Genomic DNA, 19,893 nt, shown 5'->3' with positions numbered 1-19,893 from the left:
GGGTCAAAGGCACCGACCTCACAGTGACAGCTCGGCACAATACCTCCGTTTAACACGCTCGTCGCATTTGGATGATCCCCTGACAGCTTCGTCTGACGTCGCGTTAAGATTCGTTTTGGGCGTCGTGTGAACTTACCTTCACAATCCGAACAATGAGCTGATCATCGGAACGTGGCTTAGTTTGATGGTAGCCACGACACTGAAGATTGATAGAATTTTAACGGCATGAAGTAAATATGCAGCGTCAAAGGCGATATGGTGTAGAGGTTTAGAAATGAAATGTATATGAAGAGGAGCATCGTGCTAAATATAAATTTTGAGAAAAGAAGCTTTCAAGATTTACTTACTGGTTGTAATAAAATGTAAAAAAACTAACTTAACGCCTTGAAGCTTTGTTTAAACGTTATAGTGCAACTGTATCCTCAAATAGAATTTAGCTGTTCTCTGGCGGATACAATAACGAAGTAAGTCTTCTAGAACAAGTGGAAGCTGGAGCAGTCCGAGGAGCTTACATGTAAGGCGCAAGTTTGAGCGGAGACGGCGGCTGAATGAGCAATGAGCGAGGGGTTGGGGCGGCGTGGCGTGCGCGAGGCGTGTCCGCGCTTCATCGATCGCAGCCTCCGACGCTCCTCGACGACGTCTGCTCCCCGCTCGCCACCCTGCACCCCGTATCTCCCGCCCGTCCACCCGCGCAGCACCCCGCGCACGTTAGCGCCCCGACCGACTGCATTTACCACCCGCCTCCCCTGTCATATTCCCTCCCACCTGTCCAACATCTATTCTAACCCTCAACATATTTCTGCAATTTTTTGAAACAAAACGAAATGAAAGTTGTGATAAACACTCAAAATACATAACCAAAACCATCTAAATCTAAAGCTTTATAAATTGTCTGAAGAAATTAGGAATTTACGTTTTTATACGTTCTGTCACGACTCTTTTACTTCAACCTGTTTAGTAATATTATATATTCTCATGTAATCATAACGGTAACGTATACATATAGGATATAATATCTTTATTAACAAGCAGATATTGTCGAAATTTCATGAAACATTCCATGTTTTGTTGGCTATGTTGATAGCATTTCGAAGAGCTCATTCTGATTGCTACAATTAAAGCAGTTTAAATCACTTCGCGAGCGACCTGTAAATGTTGTTTGTGCTCATTAAAAACGGAATTACATTATAAATTTAATGTGCGTACGATGTAGCCGCGTTAATGCTTGAAGTATTACCAAACATTGTGTTGCTATTACCATGGAATGTTTCCTACAAAACGAAGTACTACGCAACGATAGTTATTGTCTTAATAAAAAATAGATTTATACACTTTTGTAATACACTCGTGAATAATTAACATTTTATACGCTCGGAATTATGTTTTTGTAATCATGAAACGTCTCACGATATAATAAACAGAATAGGGCTACAGATAATGTTCTATATATAGATTGCTTAAACCAAGTTTTCGCTAACATTAACTATTCGAAGTTGAAACTTACTAGAGACACCTTCAAACAAATATCCATCCATCCATCCATCCATATTAACATTCGCACTTATAATATTAGTAAGATTGATCAAGATGGATGGATGTTTGTTTGAAGGTATCTCTGGAACGGCTCAACGGATTTTGATGAAATTTGGCAAAGATGTAGAACATAGTCTGAAAAAACACATGGGCAACCTATAAAGTTTTTTTTAAATTCCGCGCGTACGAATTCGCGGGCAAAAGCTCGTTTACTTATATTATTTTGTTTTGAAAATCGAACCTAAAACTGGCTAGTTTCGATTACTTGATATTTTAATAAACGCGAAGAAATCGCATTTTTTAATTCATTACGATACTTTGGATACTAGAGACTAGCATTTTGCCAAGTAATGTGTTACAAGAAGTGTAATTTGTATTTATGTAGATGAATCGATGCTCGCAGGACATTAGTGGTCTAAATTAAATTTGTCGGGTGTCGGCGCGGCGCCGTGGCTGCTCATCGATCATCAGTAATGGCGCACTAACGACTTCTACCGTCCGAGCGGTTCACCTCCGCACACATCCGCACACCTCCGTACACACCACTCAGACTCCCAATTGATACATTGAATTATCTATTAAACAAATTTTAACTAGCTTCAAGATTTAGCAATTCTATTTCAGCTTTGACGGATTTTTCTTTTAATGGTTCAAGAATATCTTTAATTATGATTATAAATCGGTCGTATTGACAGATAAGATCAGTAAAAACTTAAGCTCAACAGATAGATGTTACTAAGAAATTTCACATCTTTTTAAGACAATATTGTGAACTGTGGTTCCATCAATGAAACAGTTGTAACATGTTATGGATACGATGAACTTGCAATTTTCCACACATTCAATAATCATGACCAGCTGATGTAAAAACGAGCTCCAAGACATACACCTTAAGTGAGACGCTAATTACATCAGCAGCTGAATGCAGCTAAGTGCAGATATCAATCTTAACTCACTTAACTTGTAACTTGTAGCTAACAAAATGCTCCACGCTTATAATTAGGTAAAATACTGAAAGAAAAGAAAATAATCATCACGGTAAAGCTTGTAATAAACTATAATTAAGGAATATAAATTAATAGCGTTATGAATAAGAGAAAATACTTTCGTTATGCGTAATTGATTTAAATCTTTACTGTGGTTTTTAATATGAAACTATGGTTATTGTAATATTTACAAATATAGAATACAATTTTTATATATAACATGGATTTCGAGTTAATTTTATTGTTATTTTATTTAATATATAAATTATGTAAAACTATCTTTTATCCGCGACTCCGTCCGCGCGGAATAAAAAAAATGCACACAAGATAAAAAAGTTCCTATGTCCGTCTCCTAGTTCTAAGCTACCTCCCCATCAATTTTCAGCTAAATCAGTTCGACCGATCTTGAGTTATAAATAGTGTAACTAACACGACTTTCTTTTATATATATAGAGATAATAATATTAATTAAACATTTTTGTCTTAAATTCTTATAATAATGTAAAAAGTATGTCAATATCATTTTAATAGGTATTTATGAACAATTTCAGCTTTCAATAGGGCGTCAGTAAATTTTGTAAATGGTCATTTCACCGCGACAAAATCGTAAAACGAGTCGTCGTTTTATTTCGCTCATAATTTTATCGATTTAAATTACACATTTACAGCGTATTAAATTTTTAAGTGTTGTTTTATCTCAATGTAAGTAGATATGTTACTTTATTTAAAAGAAAATCAAAATTATTACAAAAATTTACGTTCAATTTCTTCTTGAATATTCAGCTCATTCCGATAATCCAATGTTGCCAGGGGATATTTGAATTTTTAGTCCTATTAATAGTTTTTTACAGACTAAGGTAAAGTTTATTAGACAACTATTAAATCTAGGACTAATATGTTAGTGTTTATTAACATTAAAATTAATTTTACTAACATAATTATCATAAAATGCCAAGGTCTTAATACAGTATCTTTGGCCTCGCTAATGCAGTAATGATTGGCCGAGATAACATCGGGCAAGTCCTGTCTACGTTGATGTGATAATTACAGCCGCCGACAGTACCCAGACAATTTCACCGCATAAATTTTATAGCACGTCGCTTTCAATAAAACTCTACGCGATTCCAAGGAACTGATTAACGCACAAGTTCCCCTTATCGATGTTCTCCCGTTTCCCAAACAATTATTATTATCTCCGGCAAAATTGATGTAATCAATCTAAAATTACTACTATATAGTAAACGTTCCTAAATTAATATAGCTGTTTAAAGTAAATTTGTGCTTAATATAGATGGGGTAAAGTTTAAAATAGCTTGTGATGTAATAAAGGGTTAAGATAGAAGCAAAAAGGTCGAGACGGGGCGGTCATTAGCGAAATGAAGCCATTAAGAGCGTGTAAAACAGTTAATTACAGCGGAGTAATCTCGTCTCGAGGAGTCGCCGACTCTCACGCGGCCGCCATCGACTCCCCACTCTCTACTTTAATGATGATAAAATATAATTCGATTCGACCGAAGATACTTGAAATATGTGATTTCATTTTCGCTACACCTGTTTGTCGGCTCCGATGTAATGAATTTAGTAAACTTGCCAGTAATATGCGTAGGCAAACTTATGATCCTTGATTCAAGCTATTGAAAGTTCATAATGTAAAAATAGTAAACAAAGTTATTATAAACTTACAAAAGTTAAAGAACACAAGTTTAATCACGTTCCATTACATTAATGTTACTGAAACCAACTTCCTAACGTCTACTTAAATTAACTAGCATATCGACAGATGGTTTGTTTTTTTTAACTAACGTACAATATAGGTACGCCCGTCGGTACAATTGTAATACACAATATGTATATAGATTTAAGACTTAATATTAGTGCATCTAAACCTAATTTTACTGAACATCATATAAACGAGATTGGTTTTTGAGACCATAATCTCTGTATAAAACATATCGTCATTCCTGTCATTATTTTTGGAAAAACAGAGATAAGGTCTTAGAAACCCACGATTAGTCATAAATAATCCTTTACATTAAAATATTTTTAAAGAAATATGTTAACTGTATGCACACGTCATGTTGATTGGCATTTGGGAAGGTGTTGATTGATATTTTTGAACATTTCAACGTTTATTTCTCCATACGATATCATTTATTTCAATACGACTTCATAAATCTTAGTGTTGTTAGAATATTAATATTTATATTTAAATATTGCCATACTTCGATTGTAAAGACTTAATATGGGCTCCGTGTCCCGATGTAATTTGTCTTCGTTTGTTTCTATTACGGTGGCATGTTAGCCCGGAATGTTGCGCTTGTAACAATTCCTCAACTTCACCACAATTAATGATTTTTAATTCATAAATTTTTTATATAAAACATGTGAGAATTCTTTGCTATTATTTGTTTTATTCTTGAAAAGTTTGGGCAATATATAAAATTACTCGTTTCCCTTACGAAACGTTTCTGCCATTGTTTCTGTATCAGCCTATAGTCTCAAATATGGATAGCTTTGCGTTTTTATATGTAGGACTTTTTTAAAGTTTAGTGAATCAATTATCTCTATTGCTTATAAATGTGGTCACAAAAATATTAAGGAATTTCGAAAAAAAATCCACCTTTGCCTAAAGTAAATTCATCTAATGCGCAATCTGGTGGATAACCATTCATTTGTTTTTAATAAAATTAAAGCAGTCGTGATACTTATATGCTAACTTTATGAAATAAAATATAATTCTAGGTTAATATTCCTATAGCGCCAAGTAATACGATCATACTAGGTACAGGAATGCGTTGTTCGCATTTTATTGCCGACGCTATCTGATTCGTTCAAAGTTACGCCGTCAAATTCGAACATAACCCGAATGATTTATAGCGCTGAATGTTGCTTATTAACAATAGGCTATACGGGTTAAGGTTTACGAGGAGCGGTCACCGGAAGTATAAACCGACCTCGCCAGCCACCTCGCTCCGACTATAAACAATTAAAGAGCACCTTGTTAATATTAACTGCTTTATAATAGCTGCTTGACGTTAATTAGCCACATCCACTGATCTTGCTGAAAATTAAAGATGTAATGTTTGAGAGTTTTTAGTTATTGGATTACTAAGATTTTAAACTAACTTACACTAATTAAATGTATTTTTACGATGGTGTTTTGACACTTCTATAAGATAAAAGCTTGATGTATTTGTTGAGGTAATACGTTATGATTAACTTTTAACCCCTTCATAAATAAAAGGCAACGTAAATATTCGTAACTGATATTGTATCCTGGCGTCGCGAATATCGCGTTGCAAGCGCTCCTTGTACACAAGGTTGTAATGTCAACGCGAGGCGTCTATTCGGTCAGTAGGTACAGGCATAGCGAATGTGTGTCTACTGTAGATTTTGAAACATAGATTTGTTCCGCCATCTTGAAAATCGCAGCAGCTTTTCTGACGACGATCTTGGATACCAGCGATTAATTTTGGCGACTAAAGAACATAAAGTTTACATCTATGACATTAATTTGAATAAGTCGCCTGTCGACTAAAATTGTCGGGTTTCAAAACTTTGTGTAAGAGCCTTACAATGGCGACTAAAATTAGTCATATTTTTGGAACGAAGTTCCTTATCGCGCGTTGTGAAAGGGGGCTAGACGGAAAAAATTCTTACGAAAATTGTCACGATACTTTTTGCTATATCACCATGGCAACGACGTGACAATATATAACGAAAATTCATAGAAATTAAATGTACTTCTTGTGAAGACTTAAGTTTTTTATGCATAGAATAAACATTGGTTCCTTCACTAATTAATTGAAAGGAACTTCGTTCCATCCGGGTGTCCCTTGACACCTCTCAAGTTTTTTTTTTATTTTATTATTTGGCTTACAATTTTCTTTTTCACCGCTACTAATATAATTTTATTACAGTGCTAATGTTGCCACTATGCATGTAAATGAAACTTCATGTAATATGCAGCCATTACGATTGCATTTTAAAAATGTTGAACAAGCGAAGTGTAAATAAGTCGTTTTCTGTCCGTAATATTTTATTAGAATTTATCGGCTGGTGTAGAGCGGTGCTAAAACGTCAATGTATTTGTTAAATTTACGACTTTTTCGTTGTCGGTGAATGTCCTGCAAGAATGAAACTTGAAAATTTGTGTATCGACGTTTATTAAATATTATGATGAAGTTGACTTGTTTCAATTTTCAAAGCCTCATTCATAGTCTTTAGAAGTAGATTAGTAGAATAAGTGATAAAAGAAGGGTCATACAATAAAAACAATGGGATAAAAAATATTTGCTCATGTTCAACTTTAACAAGATTCATAATAAACTGTTATACTTTTGCGTTATGCACATTAATGGCATTTCGAAATTCGTCTTACGATTAAATTTTAAACATATATGAAACACTCCATCTAGACATATTTTATCCATGGTTCAAAAAGCGTTATACCTTTTAAACAATATCTGTATTACCCCAAAATAATTAGTTAGAAATGATTTATTTGAACACGCGTTTGAACTCTGACCGCCGCTGATTGGTATTATGGACGTCAACTTGATTTTAAGTTTCACCGTACGTACGTCATATGTACGTTATGGTACAAAGATCTATAAAAACATGGCCACAAATTACTGCGATTTTACAAAATAAAACGTTTTCAAAGTCCAAATACGTTATTTGTTTCCTTCTTTCTACAGTTGCAAATGTTTACGCACTAATTGTTATTAAGGTCAGAAACACTAGCGTGTTTTCTCGTTCCACAACTAAGTACCTTGACTACCAGGTTACAAGTTCAATGTCGTTATAATTAAATATTTCTCGCTCAACTACGATCTGGGAGCAAAAACTCAAGTATATTTTTAATTAGCGCCGAGTCTTCGTAACTATGGCGCTAGTGGGCACCCCGCGGCGCTGCCACTTTACGCACGTTGCGCGCGCCTCGTTAACAAAACGTCACTTTTCTCCTATATTTATGTCTCCATTATTTTTCATATGTAACTACATCGTAAAATATTTATTTGCTGATAGCTGTTACTTTGTGGTGATGTATTAGGCGACTGAAAATGATTCATATTAGCCAGATATTTGAAAATATGTAACTGTAGTTAAACAACAACTTGTAATGGGTTCACCGTACAAACAGTACAAAACGGAATAATTGTGTAAATTAAGTAGTGAGGCAATGGTTTTTAGAGAGTGAGATAAAGAACCCTATTCGGGTTTAGATATTTAAATGTTGCAAGGAGTAGCGATATGTTTATAATATTGTGTATTATTCTGATGCTAGTAATTGTTTAAGTAACATTATAACATTATTAAATAACAAAAGCCAATATTTAAGTTCAACTAAGTCAAGCCACTTTAATTGTTTATTTCTCGGCAGAGGACCCGCCGTCATATCAACTGTCATCTGTTCTGTCAGACCGCTATTTTAATTCCCGCGTTAAATTATACAAATTGACAATTGACATGTTTTGTCGTCTCCCGGGTAATCGTGCGGAATGATCCCATTTCTTTTTATTAGTTTTGCAATATGATATTTTAGCTCATTTCAAATTGTATTTTAATACAATTATCCATTTTGAATAATTTTATGTTATTAGGTTCTTCATTAAGCATTAAAATTCTACTTACTATGGATACTTGTCATTTTATTGAAGATATTGCAACAGCTTGCTTAAACCCATAAATGACAACTTCTAAACATGTTTTTGCATCGATCGTACAACTTTTGTATTTAAAGAACATTTTAGTTTTGTAAATACACTAAATAAAAATTAAAAAGATATTTGTTAAAAATAATTTGGAAGGTCCCTCATTTGTCAACCAAACCAATGTTGTTTGTAATGTAATACCGATGCCTTGTTACTGGCAACTGTGTTGGCCCGATCTGACGTTGGCTCGTAGTGTCTAATGGCGGGATTATTCTGAGGACGACGCGTGGCGACGTAACGAGACCGGGACGACAGACGGCTGACGCGACACGTGACGTAAGGATTAAATACTATTTTACGCGTTGTTTCACCAGAATATACCCGTTGTATTGGTATTGAGATAGTATGTGTTAGGTTTCGTATTTCAACAATGCTAAACTACTTTTCTATATGTTGTTTACTTTTATAACTATTTTCAAATATCGTGACAGCTCAAAGTCATCAGCGCGCTGCGCAATGTCCTCCTCCAGCATCCCATTACGCCTCGCTAAACTTAAAATTGTGTTCTGCGCAGCGTTATAAGAACTGACAAGATATCATAAACATTTATACAAAGGTGCCTTTAAACTCTAATTATCAACTAGCACTATTCGTGGGTTTCTGAGACCAAAATAACAGTTTAAAATGTATTATTATCTCTGTTTTGTCAAAGATAATGTCAGATAATGACGCTATGTTTTGCTCAGAAACCATAGATTAGTCAACTTTTCATTGCAATTTGGCAAACGTTTAAGTGAAATTAAGACATCAAATATTTTTGTTACAGTGGTTAAAAGGTTAAAAGGCTTTAATAAGTGTAAACGATATTCAGTAACTACGAGAACATACTTGGGGTTCGAATGACTCGCGTGCGCCCGCGCCGCTGCCGGCTGCCATTTCACGGAACCCCGCTCAGTCGCTAGACCTGTTAGCATTCCTCCAACATGCTTTCATTTATAATACACAATAAATATTTGTCGCTTTACTTTAATTTTATAGCCGGCTTGACATTCGATAGTTACATTTGTTTGCGCTTCTTGTTTAAGTTACATATGATTTTCATAGGGATGGCACAAAATGTTTTTTTTTCTGTTATCGACAACACTATTATTAATTATATTTATAAAGGTACTAATTAAATTATTTGAAAACGGAAATAACAGAATAAGTACACGATCGCTTCATAATATTGAAAAATAAAAAACAAATTATCTTGAACATGTCGTAGACTTAGGTAGGTACATAATGAATATCGAGTGACAACTTTAAAAATTTCATCTTAAGACGAAAAGAAACATCACTATAAGAATAAACTATCAAAGAAAGGAATGGAATAATTTAAACAATATCCATAAATATTTATCTTAGATTGGAAGTGATAATGACGTGCTTGTTATTTTGAAAAATATTCGAATAATTTAATAGCTACTTATTATTTATACATTTCGATATTCTTAGAGTTTACTTTCTTTATTATGTGTCCTTTATACAAGACTTTAATTAAGTTCCTCTGAGCACATTTAAACCAGCTATTATACGTCCCTGTCAAAATAACGATGCTTATTGTATATTTTCAAAACTTTATTTTCTGGCAATTAACGTAAAGGTCATAATTAAAGGTGAAATTTAAGTTCGATGTTTTTTTTCCTTCACAGTTCATCACAATTTTTGGCCTAAGTGAAAGACGATCGTATAACAATAATTCCTTGATATAATTCATTATTTTTAATGATTGGTATTTGTTGTAATTTAATGTAACTCATAATCATCTTCCTTATCCCACTCGCGTACACCAGGGTTCTTCAGTCATATTCTGTCATTTATGTCGTCACTCCATTTTTGATTGTCACATTTTATGCATCTATTCATCTCTTCCTAGGCATATCTCTAACAGTATATCTCTCCACACTCATAATTAAACTTCTCCTTGTCACTTGCGATTCTTCGCTCCTCATAATATGCCAATAATAATACCATATCATGTAATTAGGGAATAAACATTAGTTTCCTACTAAAAATATGTACAGCATGGTACTGTGTATAACCATTCTCGTTTTATTTCGCAGTTGTTTTGTTTATCATTATATCTATGATAATAATCCAAGGAAAAGGATTGCCTGAAATATTCATCATTATCATTTCAACGAGGAGCCCACTCAATACTTTCATGAATTAACACTCACACAATTCAGAATATTATAGGGAAATTTGCTTAATGTACTGAACCATTGATATGGAAACCGTATGGAACAAAGAAATATCCCGGTCATTTTTTTAATTCAACTTCTGCCTTTGATGACTTTTACGATTACTTAAATAAATATTATAAAAGAATAAAATATTAAAATATGGTAGCGGAATAATTGCAAGAGTATAAATATTTATCTTCGAAGCAAATGATAATGATGTTCTTGATATTTTAGAAAGTATCTAAAGAATTTATTATTTACGCATTTCGTTGTTTTTTTTTGCAAAAACTTTCTTTAACGAGTCATTCCTTTAAACGCACTTTAATTAAGGTTTCACAATGTTTTATAAAAAAAACCCAAACTTCTTAACATCCCTGTCAAAATGACATTGTTAACCATGTTGTATATAAAATATTCGAAAAGTTTCTTATTTTATCGAAATTATCGTAAAGGTCACAATTTAATTTTAACAAAAACTTTAATTCTCTCATTAAAGTTGTTATTTTTAGCTCCTCAGTTCAGAGCACCGTTTTGTCTCTAGGTAAAAGACGAACATGTTTTAAAATTATCTTAATGATGTTTCAAAGGATTATTGACATTCATTCATTCTCGACAAATATTTTAATTAAATTTTAACTTCAAGATAATTCGGTTTTCCGACACTCTATAGAAACCTTCTACATAATGTTACAAAATATCTCTAAATCTGTCGATATATTGAATATTGTTAAAATATTTTACATCTAAATTTAAATTTGAACTTTCTCTTTTCGTTGTTTTTTATATACAAAAGCTTATTTTTAGTTAACAAAGACGAAGTAAGTTCGCGCCTTCCCTCAATGTGGTTGACCGTAATTGCAGTCTTCTTACAACAGAAAATATAATCCATTCATTTTTTATTCCACTTGCGGTTTTCAACCATGCATATTTATTACTGGTAACAAAATAGTAAATGTAAATAATACATAAGTTAGTTATTCATTATTATTCGTGTGTATCTTTTAATATGTCGGTCCCCGTAAAGTTTTATTGTCGTCACTTATACTTTGTCGTTATTGTATTTGAAATCATATAAGGACATAGCAATGATATCGAAGGAATGTAAATAATTAATTAAAGTACATTGTAGAGGCTGTTTTATATGTAAATTGTTATTACATGATCATTTAGTACCTGATAATTACCGTTTACCGTAATACGCTTTAGGTTATATTTTCCTAGTACAAAGCGATGTGGAATTGCTTATCATGAATTGATCTCTGAACAACATAGAGCAAATAATCTATAGTTAGTCCAGTTAACATTTTATTAGTGTTAAATATTGATTCGCAGAAACCTTCTTTATAAGGCTATATTCCTGTTTTATTGTCAGTAGCAGTAGTGACTGAGAGATAGAAATGTTAGACGTGTGTGTTAGATAACGTTCAGTATTCAAGTTATCGAATGCATCGCGGACTTGTATTAATGAATTATGCAAATATGGCCATTCGCGGATAACTCTGCCGACTTTATTACACGTGAAATGCATTAATATATTATTGTTACCTTTATGTCGGCATGTTTAATTATTCACTCAAATTAATGGAGCTAATTCTTTAGGAAGACGTCCGGAATGCAACGGATGTTTTTGAAATGTTTATTTTATATGTTTTGCTAAACGGTTGTATTAATATGGAGCGGTTGATCATCAAGTATTTATTGATAAATAAATTAGTAATATTTTATATTGTTATACTATACAAAACTTATTCAAAGTCTAATGTCATATTGACTTAATATTGCTGTATTCGTATATTCGTCAAAATTAATGTATCCAAAAATACGATTTTTTTTTTATATATTGCTTATTTATTGGAAGGCAAAATACTCAATTTATAAACAGCTGATCATCATGCTTATTTCGTTGCGGTTATAAAATATAATCGACCATTTATTATAATAAGTTAATTGAGTGTAATTTTGAATTATAGCTATGGTATTTATAATTAAATAATTTTTCAAAATTGCACGACCGAAATTATGACAATTATAACACTTAAATTACAAGCTGCAATATGTCGTAGAGTTATAAAATCTTGAAGATTTTTTTTCGCGCTTTGGACAACCCTGGTTTTAACCTATCAACACATCTAAGGCTCATTAATAAGACACCAGTGGCAGGTGCAAGTGACGTAAGTTGCATGAAATTTAATATATTTCGCGGAGTAAAAATGCTAACGCGATCGTGAGCTTAGCGCATATTTATTACAAAATATGTTGGTATTAAACTTTATAGCTGCATTTTTAGTTAAAGAAAATTAGTATGTACTTAGTAATAAGTTAATTTCTATACGCGAACATATTTTAACTTCAAGAAACTTTGTTTCAAATTTAATGGAATAAAGAATTCTTTTGTACTTTATTAGAGCATCGAGTAAAAATATTTATTTATATTATAATGGGTTAAATAATTGTTATATATAGGTAATATATAACAATTATTTAACCTATTTGCCTACCCATGCAGGTCTTATCTTGAATACGTTTCAAAAACGTATTTTAGTTTTCTTTTAATAAGTCATGTCAATTTTTAACTTAGAAAATTTGTGTTGTTTATGTTGTGATGATTTTTGTCCCGATATTGGGAACACCGTCCGTGGTATGCAGCCATTTTTATGCAGATAATATGAGTAATTTATAGAGGCTGTCAACGACGAGCTGGTGATGGGATCGGTGGTCGATCGGCTGTCGTCCTTGAAGGATGCAGCTCATTACAGCAGACGACGCGCACGCGCACACGCGACATACATCTCTGCGCACACTGCGCTCGGGCCTCAGTTATTGTCGACTGTCCGAGATCCCCCGCGCACGATACTCGACCGTTCAAACACACACCTTAATACGATTTATTTATGGTATGTGCTTAACTCCGGACCCGAGTTTATCGTTACCTTTGCGCTCGACCTCCGAGAATTTTATAGATCTCATGTATTTATTATTATCATACCGGTGTTATAGGAAGGTTGACACTGCGCCCGTGTTTTATTGACGCCAATATTTCTTTCTTTCACTCCCGCGTTTTATTACTAAAGGCATTCCGTAATAAATCCCTAACGATCGTTACGCGCCTACCAACTCGTGTATATCATTTAACATGTTTGGAAATATAATAGGAGCAACTGTAGCGTTACGAATGAGGTCCGGCCTCAACCGGCGACCGGACAAATTGCTGCTCGAGATTATCTTATCTATTAGTTGTTTGGTTATCAAAATTATGAAACTGCCGTTTAAAATGTACGAAAAAAAAATTGGTATTAAGAAAGGCGAAGTTATAAATGGCGGCGAGGCGAGGCGAGGCGATGGTATCGCGGTGCGACGGGCAGGAAGCGCTCCGACCCATTTAGGGGTGCATTAAAATCGAATACATCATATTTGTTTGATTTCCTAGTTCGCGTTTCACCCTGTAATTATACAAGTCACCGTCCGTATTCGGGATCATCGGTGGTTTCTTGTCAGTGTGCATTAATCATTTTTTTTTTATTATGCGCATATGTTTTGGCCTCGTAAAACACTTTCGAAGGTTATAAGCTTTTTGTGTCTTTATATCTAATTTGGTTTTCGCCCGGTCCTCGGGGTCATTAGTGCGTTGAGTCACTCGCTCGGGTCAGTAGCGTATTATGACCGAAAGTCGAATTTGTTTTCGTACAATTCGTCGCAACGAGGTTAAACTTTCTTAGCGACGACGTCATAATGTTTTACAACATCTATAAATCTTTTGGTGCTTTACGGCTCTCTTTTATAATAAACAGTTAAAGTTTCTGTTTTTGAGTACCTAATAAATATTAGTAAAAACTCTACATAAAATCCGTGGTACTTACAATGGGACTTGCATTTGTTAGGGATCAAGAAGAACCTATGGATCGACTGTAGTTTACCTCAACAGTGAAAAATGCGTGGGAAGCAATTATTGTATTAAGAAAAGCGGCAAAGAATCTCTGTTGCGATTTATGTGGGAGACTTATATCAGGCACTGTAGCAACGGCAGTGTAATGTATGTTTGTAGATCAGGTCTGAACCGGTTCTGCTCACATAGGCTTGAACCGTTGAGCTGCCGCTCAATAACTAAATTAGAAGCTCACGGCTCAACGCGATGTACGACGAGCTGCGAGTCAGCCGGCAAGTCGCAGAGTGACCAATTGTATGAGTGACAAACTGTGAACTGATTTACAGGTCATCAATTTTATCTGAGTTATTCACAACTACTATGTTATTGTTGTTGCAGACGTATGTTCCCGACAGTGCGTGTGTCATTTGCGGGCTGCCGCGCGGAGGCGCGCTACGCCGTGCTACTAGACGTGGTACCGGTGGATGGCAAGCGCTACCGCTACGCATACCACCGCTCCTCATGGCTGGTGGCCGGCAAAGCGGACCCGCCCGCGCCGGCGCGCCTTTACCCGCACCCCGACTCGCCCTTCGCCGGCGACCAGCTGCGCAAGCAGGTCGTATCCTTCGAGAAGGTCAAGCTCACCAACAACGAAATGGACAAAAACGGACAGGTCAGTACATATTAAAAAAAACGATATCGGTTATTGATTAACCGTAATAAGAAGATAAGCAGGTAGTTGTAACAATTGCAGACATACTGCAGTTAATTATGTTCCGATAAATCATTTTATATCAATCATAATTACGTATAAAATTTTCTTATTACAGTAGGCGTGATTAACATTATTCATTGATCTATTATTTTATAGTCAACTTCATAAAGCATGCGTCAAAACTTAATTAAACGAATGGACACCTCGTCAAGTCGATGATGCGATATCGTGTACGATACGTCTTTCTTAAATTACTCGTAAGAATGCGTATTATTTAAAAAAAAGAAGTTAATTTAATATGACCATAAACCCGATTGAAGATAGCAATCGCTGCCGCATTTTATGTGAAATTATTTTGTTTTTCATCAGTTGCAAACTACGTATTTTAGATTTACTGAAAGATATGAGACAATGTTTTCATTACAATCAGCTTAATTATAATTAATTTTATGTACATATATTACAAGTATAGAAACTGGATACGTTTTGCTTCGAATGTCATTTGTTAATAAAGGTCTTGATTCACGTGTGGGTAAGATGACGCCTCTACCGTACAAGCGTATCTAATAACTAAAAAACATTATAACTCTCACATTAAAGAGCGCACTTTCGAAATCGTGACATCTTCATATCCGTACATCATAATGCCGCCACACCAATCTTGCGTGTGGTAATTTTATAGAATTACGGGTGAAATTGTCGGCTTTGGTGGACACTTCGGGCGTCGCGGGGCGGTGACGGACGCGTTGCCGACAAATTAGTCGCACATGTCGCACAGCCGGCGGCTACCTGCTCCGGCGCAGCGCAGGTGTGCTTGCCGTGCAAATGTCACGCCGACCAGTCTACGTTGACCTCTCGATGTATGAGCACGAAGTAATTCATGCCTCATTAACCACGTATGCTGTAACACTGGTTAATAACTATCGAAATGAGATTATGGCATTTATGATAACGTCCGATACGTTTGATTTATGCATTTCGTAATGATGAGTAAGAATAATTATTCACGTAATAGTTTTATTCCATTTTAATAGATAGAGGTAGCCATCGTTGTTAATTTTTCATCTATACTAATAAATTATAGAGTAAACATACACTTCTTTATAACGCAGGATTGTCGCAATCACGGCATATATTTGAACAATTATTTTTGTATTAAAAAGCCCTATACTTATGACACGCTTTTGGCTATTATATGGAAACCAGTAACAGCAAAGATGGTTTTACACAATGTAACAATAAAGCAAAGTTCTTCTCCGTTACAAAAGTTTATGTAATTTCACGCGAATGGACGGAACAGCTACGCACGGAAACAGCTAGTTGAATAAATCCTTGGATCTCAGATTACTATTAGACACATTAACTGAATCTCAATATTTCTAAGAAAAATACTGGTGACTTAATGAGAAAATTAAATCAAGGAATATATTTACATAAACTAATGTTAACATTTGAAATTGGCATAATGTTCAAAATTAATTAAAAACTATAATTTTCTTACCATTAACATCTTAACTTCTTAACGACGTATAATTTTATTATTTGAACCTACTTAAATTGAGAAAACAATTATTGTAGCAGGAACTATTATATTAAAAAAAGAACATAAATTTTTAGAAACGTAACTTATGAAATATCAAATTAATACAAAAATTAATCATTTTCATTCTATTTAAAGAATTTAATAACCTCGCGTTAGTTATAACTAATTTTCCGCCATAAAGTGTCGAAAAGGTACCCGAAAATTTATATACTGAATGTCTAATTAACAATAAATAAATGGGCAAGGTTTCGAGGTTCGTTCACTAGTTTAAATCGTATAGAACAAGTTCACGCGAGTAGCTAACACACGCACTCGCGTTCTAATTGTTCAACTAAAACTTCATGAAAGCGAGGTATTAATCACTAACCGGGTAACATAAACGAATACCAAAATAAGCACCACATTCATTAACTGTGTAATACAACACAAGACTCTTAAACTGAATTCTCATTAGTTGTTACCGAAACCCAGAGAGTTCTCGCTTAGAGCATCGTTACAATTTATCGTCTTTAAGAGAGTTAATTATGAAAATTAGATAAACAACCCTTAATTATACTTAATAAAATGTCAATCATCTTTCAACTAAAGTAAATCTTATTCCAATTACTATTCACCAGCGTGAATGAACGTAGGTTTTTTTACTATAATGAAAACTCATAATGGAATTTGACTAATATTTAAAATTAAAAGCACCTATTGATGATACGTCGTACCTTTTATATTAAAATGCTAATCATTTATAAATTAGTTTCAAGACTCCCCCCGTGCTCGAATATTAAATTAACAGTAATTTAAACACACAATCAAATATTTATTATCGACAGCATTAAATTGAGATTCATTTTATGATCTTATTGGATTATAACTTTCAATAATATATGCCTAGATCTTACTTCGAAGTGCTTTTTATTAGTCGTATGATTTATTTATCAATGCAATTGAATTACGTAGTTATTATTTTTTATTTCTGTGGTAAATAAACCTAAATTATAACTCGATTTTAAATGAAATAATCTATTTAAAATTTGAAGACTTTAACACTATTCATGTTAAAAATAAGAATGACAGTCTCATTCAGTGTTGTAACTAGTCAAGGGTTACCTTAGTGTAGATTTTCTTCTCTGAATCCTTCAGTAAGAGTATCTTTAATTGCATACTATATTTGTCAGAAACCATCACAAGGCCTAACAAAGTTATTAATTCGACTGTACGGTAATGCGTCTAACGCTGCCAATTATTGTATTAAAAGAAAGAGGGCTAGTCGCGGCGAATGATTGATATAAAGTGGGGCCATTTTTCATATTGTCGGGTTAAATGAAACCTAGCTAATAGTATTCGTGCGATTACTTGAGGGTCAGAGCGGAACAATTCACGACAACTCTCACGAAAGCGCCGCGACGACGGCCCTGTATTGTACAGGCAAATATAGTACGATAATACTTATTTTTAATAAGAATTAACCTTAAATTGACTTTGCAGCGTATTTTGTTTAACACTTTGTTCAAAAAAATGAAAGTATTGTTCACTAACTTTCGTCAACATTGTAACCTTTTGTTCCCTCGTTTGACTTTTAGCAGTTTCGAAGAAATGCCTCAAGCCACTGACCAAGTTGATGTCTCAAGTTTCATCAGTATCTCACAAGTAGACTGCGCATGATATATGTATGTTTTAAAATAAAAAAATAGTTGCTGTGACATCGAAAAATAAAAATCTTTTTATTTTCTCGACAATTCTATTAAAAAAATCATGGCAATATTACATGTTTTATAAGACATTAAATTTTCTAAAAAAAAACGAAGTAGTGGTTAATCTGTACATCTAATTTTTATGATTTCTTATGTCATAATTTGAGAATAAATATATATTTCATGTTCAGCGTAGCGAGCACACTTTTACAACTTTGAAACAAATTACTTTAATATTTAAGTTTTAAGTTATTTTTTCCTCATAAAACTTTTATTATCTGTTTCCGGTAAGTATTTGAATGATATATGAATTCATATGCTTTAAAATGTAAAATGCAATTTTTTCGCGTTTTAAGAACAATTTCAAAAAATGTACATAAAACACATCTCTATCCTTAAAAGTTTTAACTTGATAGATTCGTTGACAATTTTAACGTTGAATTTTTAATTTCGAAGCAAGAGCATAATAACAAGATAGTGAAAAACAGTAGTGGAAACCGAGGCTAAGGTATAAACAAGTTATGCAACAATTTAACCTGCGATTATTAACATATTCGTTTCTGTTCAAATGTATTTACATTAAGTGCTCCGTACATTGTACCCCATATTAAAATTAATGAAAATATGTTAATTGTTGGTTTTATTCGCGGCCAGATACTAATGACTAACTGTTGCGATGATTTATGAAAGCTTTTCGACCGTTTATTAAAATAATTAAAGACGTTGAAATAAACATGGGGGCGGGGGAGCATTATTCAATTTTTTATTTCATGTTTAATGTAAGATAAAAAATGTTGATGACTTCTTGATAACTCTTACTGATATAAGCGTAAAAGTTTATATAAACGAGCAAATAGATTGTTATAAGTTACGACGTTAAAATTGCTAAATGAATTTGATAAAAAATCTTTTTATTCATAATTTTTATTTACCGAAGAAAAAAACAATAACAGGATACCAAAAATTTGTATGAAAAGTCTTTACTAGATTCTTTCAAACAGAGATCCAATCTAAGTTAAAAATAAAACAGTAGTACCTATCTTATATACAATATATATATATATATACATTATACATAGTATACAATAAAATATTAATCGATTTAACTTACAATGTAATCACATTTGCAATAATTTTATCACATCACCGTATCGCAATCATTACGGCAACACGGCTCTCAATGCTCATTGAAATTAAAAGCGTCCCAACTCGCGACTTAATAAACGATTCGTACCGATCGTTTATATTTTTAATTATCGCCGCTGATATTTTCACGTCGTTAACTCGTACAAAGATTATAAAAACAAATAAAGGCAGGTGATTGTTGGTAGTGAATAAGTCTAGAAGCGTAATATAAATTAATAAGTTATCCCGTTGTTTGGCCTCCCGCGGCGACTGCGCTTACCTTACACCAATTATCGCTTGGATTCCGCCCCCGCAGCCGCTTATGGACCCGCTTTTACTGTCGTTTTATAATCGCTGCATGTCATACACATCGTATATATTTATTTATAATAATTTGATCACCTTCGATAGAACTTGTTTTGGGATTATGAAAATATTTTATAATATTTGTGTTCAATATTATGATCACAGTTGTGTTAAGACTTTGCTTCCAATTCCAACTTAGGTCTTGTGTTGACTTTTCTTGTAAAAAGCGGAGAAATAGTAAACTCACATTCTG

The 19,893-nt window shown here is 33.6% G+C and overlaps 1 protein-coding gene across 1 annotated transcript in view; it reads left to right on the top strand.

Annotated features, from left to right (window-relative positions):
- The window catches only part of LOC106719777 (T-box protein H15), a 62,760-nt gene that overhangs the window by 23,094 nt on the left and 19,773 nt on the right, over nucleotides 1-19,893 (top strand). The window contains exon 4 of the mRNA XM_014514220.2: nucleotides 14,666-14,939. Coding sequence (XP_014369706.2) covers nucleotides 14,666-14,939 — 274 coding nt within the window. The remainder of the gene's footprint in view (nucleotides 1-14,665; nucleotides 14,940-19,893) is intronic.

The sequence above is a fragment of the Papilio machaon genome, chromosome 1 (genome assembly GCF_912999745.1).
Source record: "Papilio machaon chromosome 1, ilPapMach1.1, whole genome shotgun sequence".
Classification (NCBI taxonomy): domain Eukaryota; kingdom Metazoa; phylum Arthropoda; class Insecta; order Lepidoptera; family Papilionidae; genus Papilio; species Papilio machaon.
Note: the sequence above shows the minus strand (reverse complement) of the source record. Positions and strands in the feature narration are given on the sequence as shown.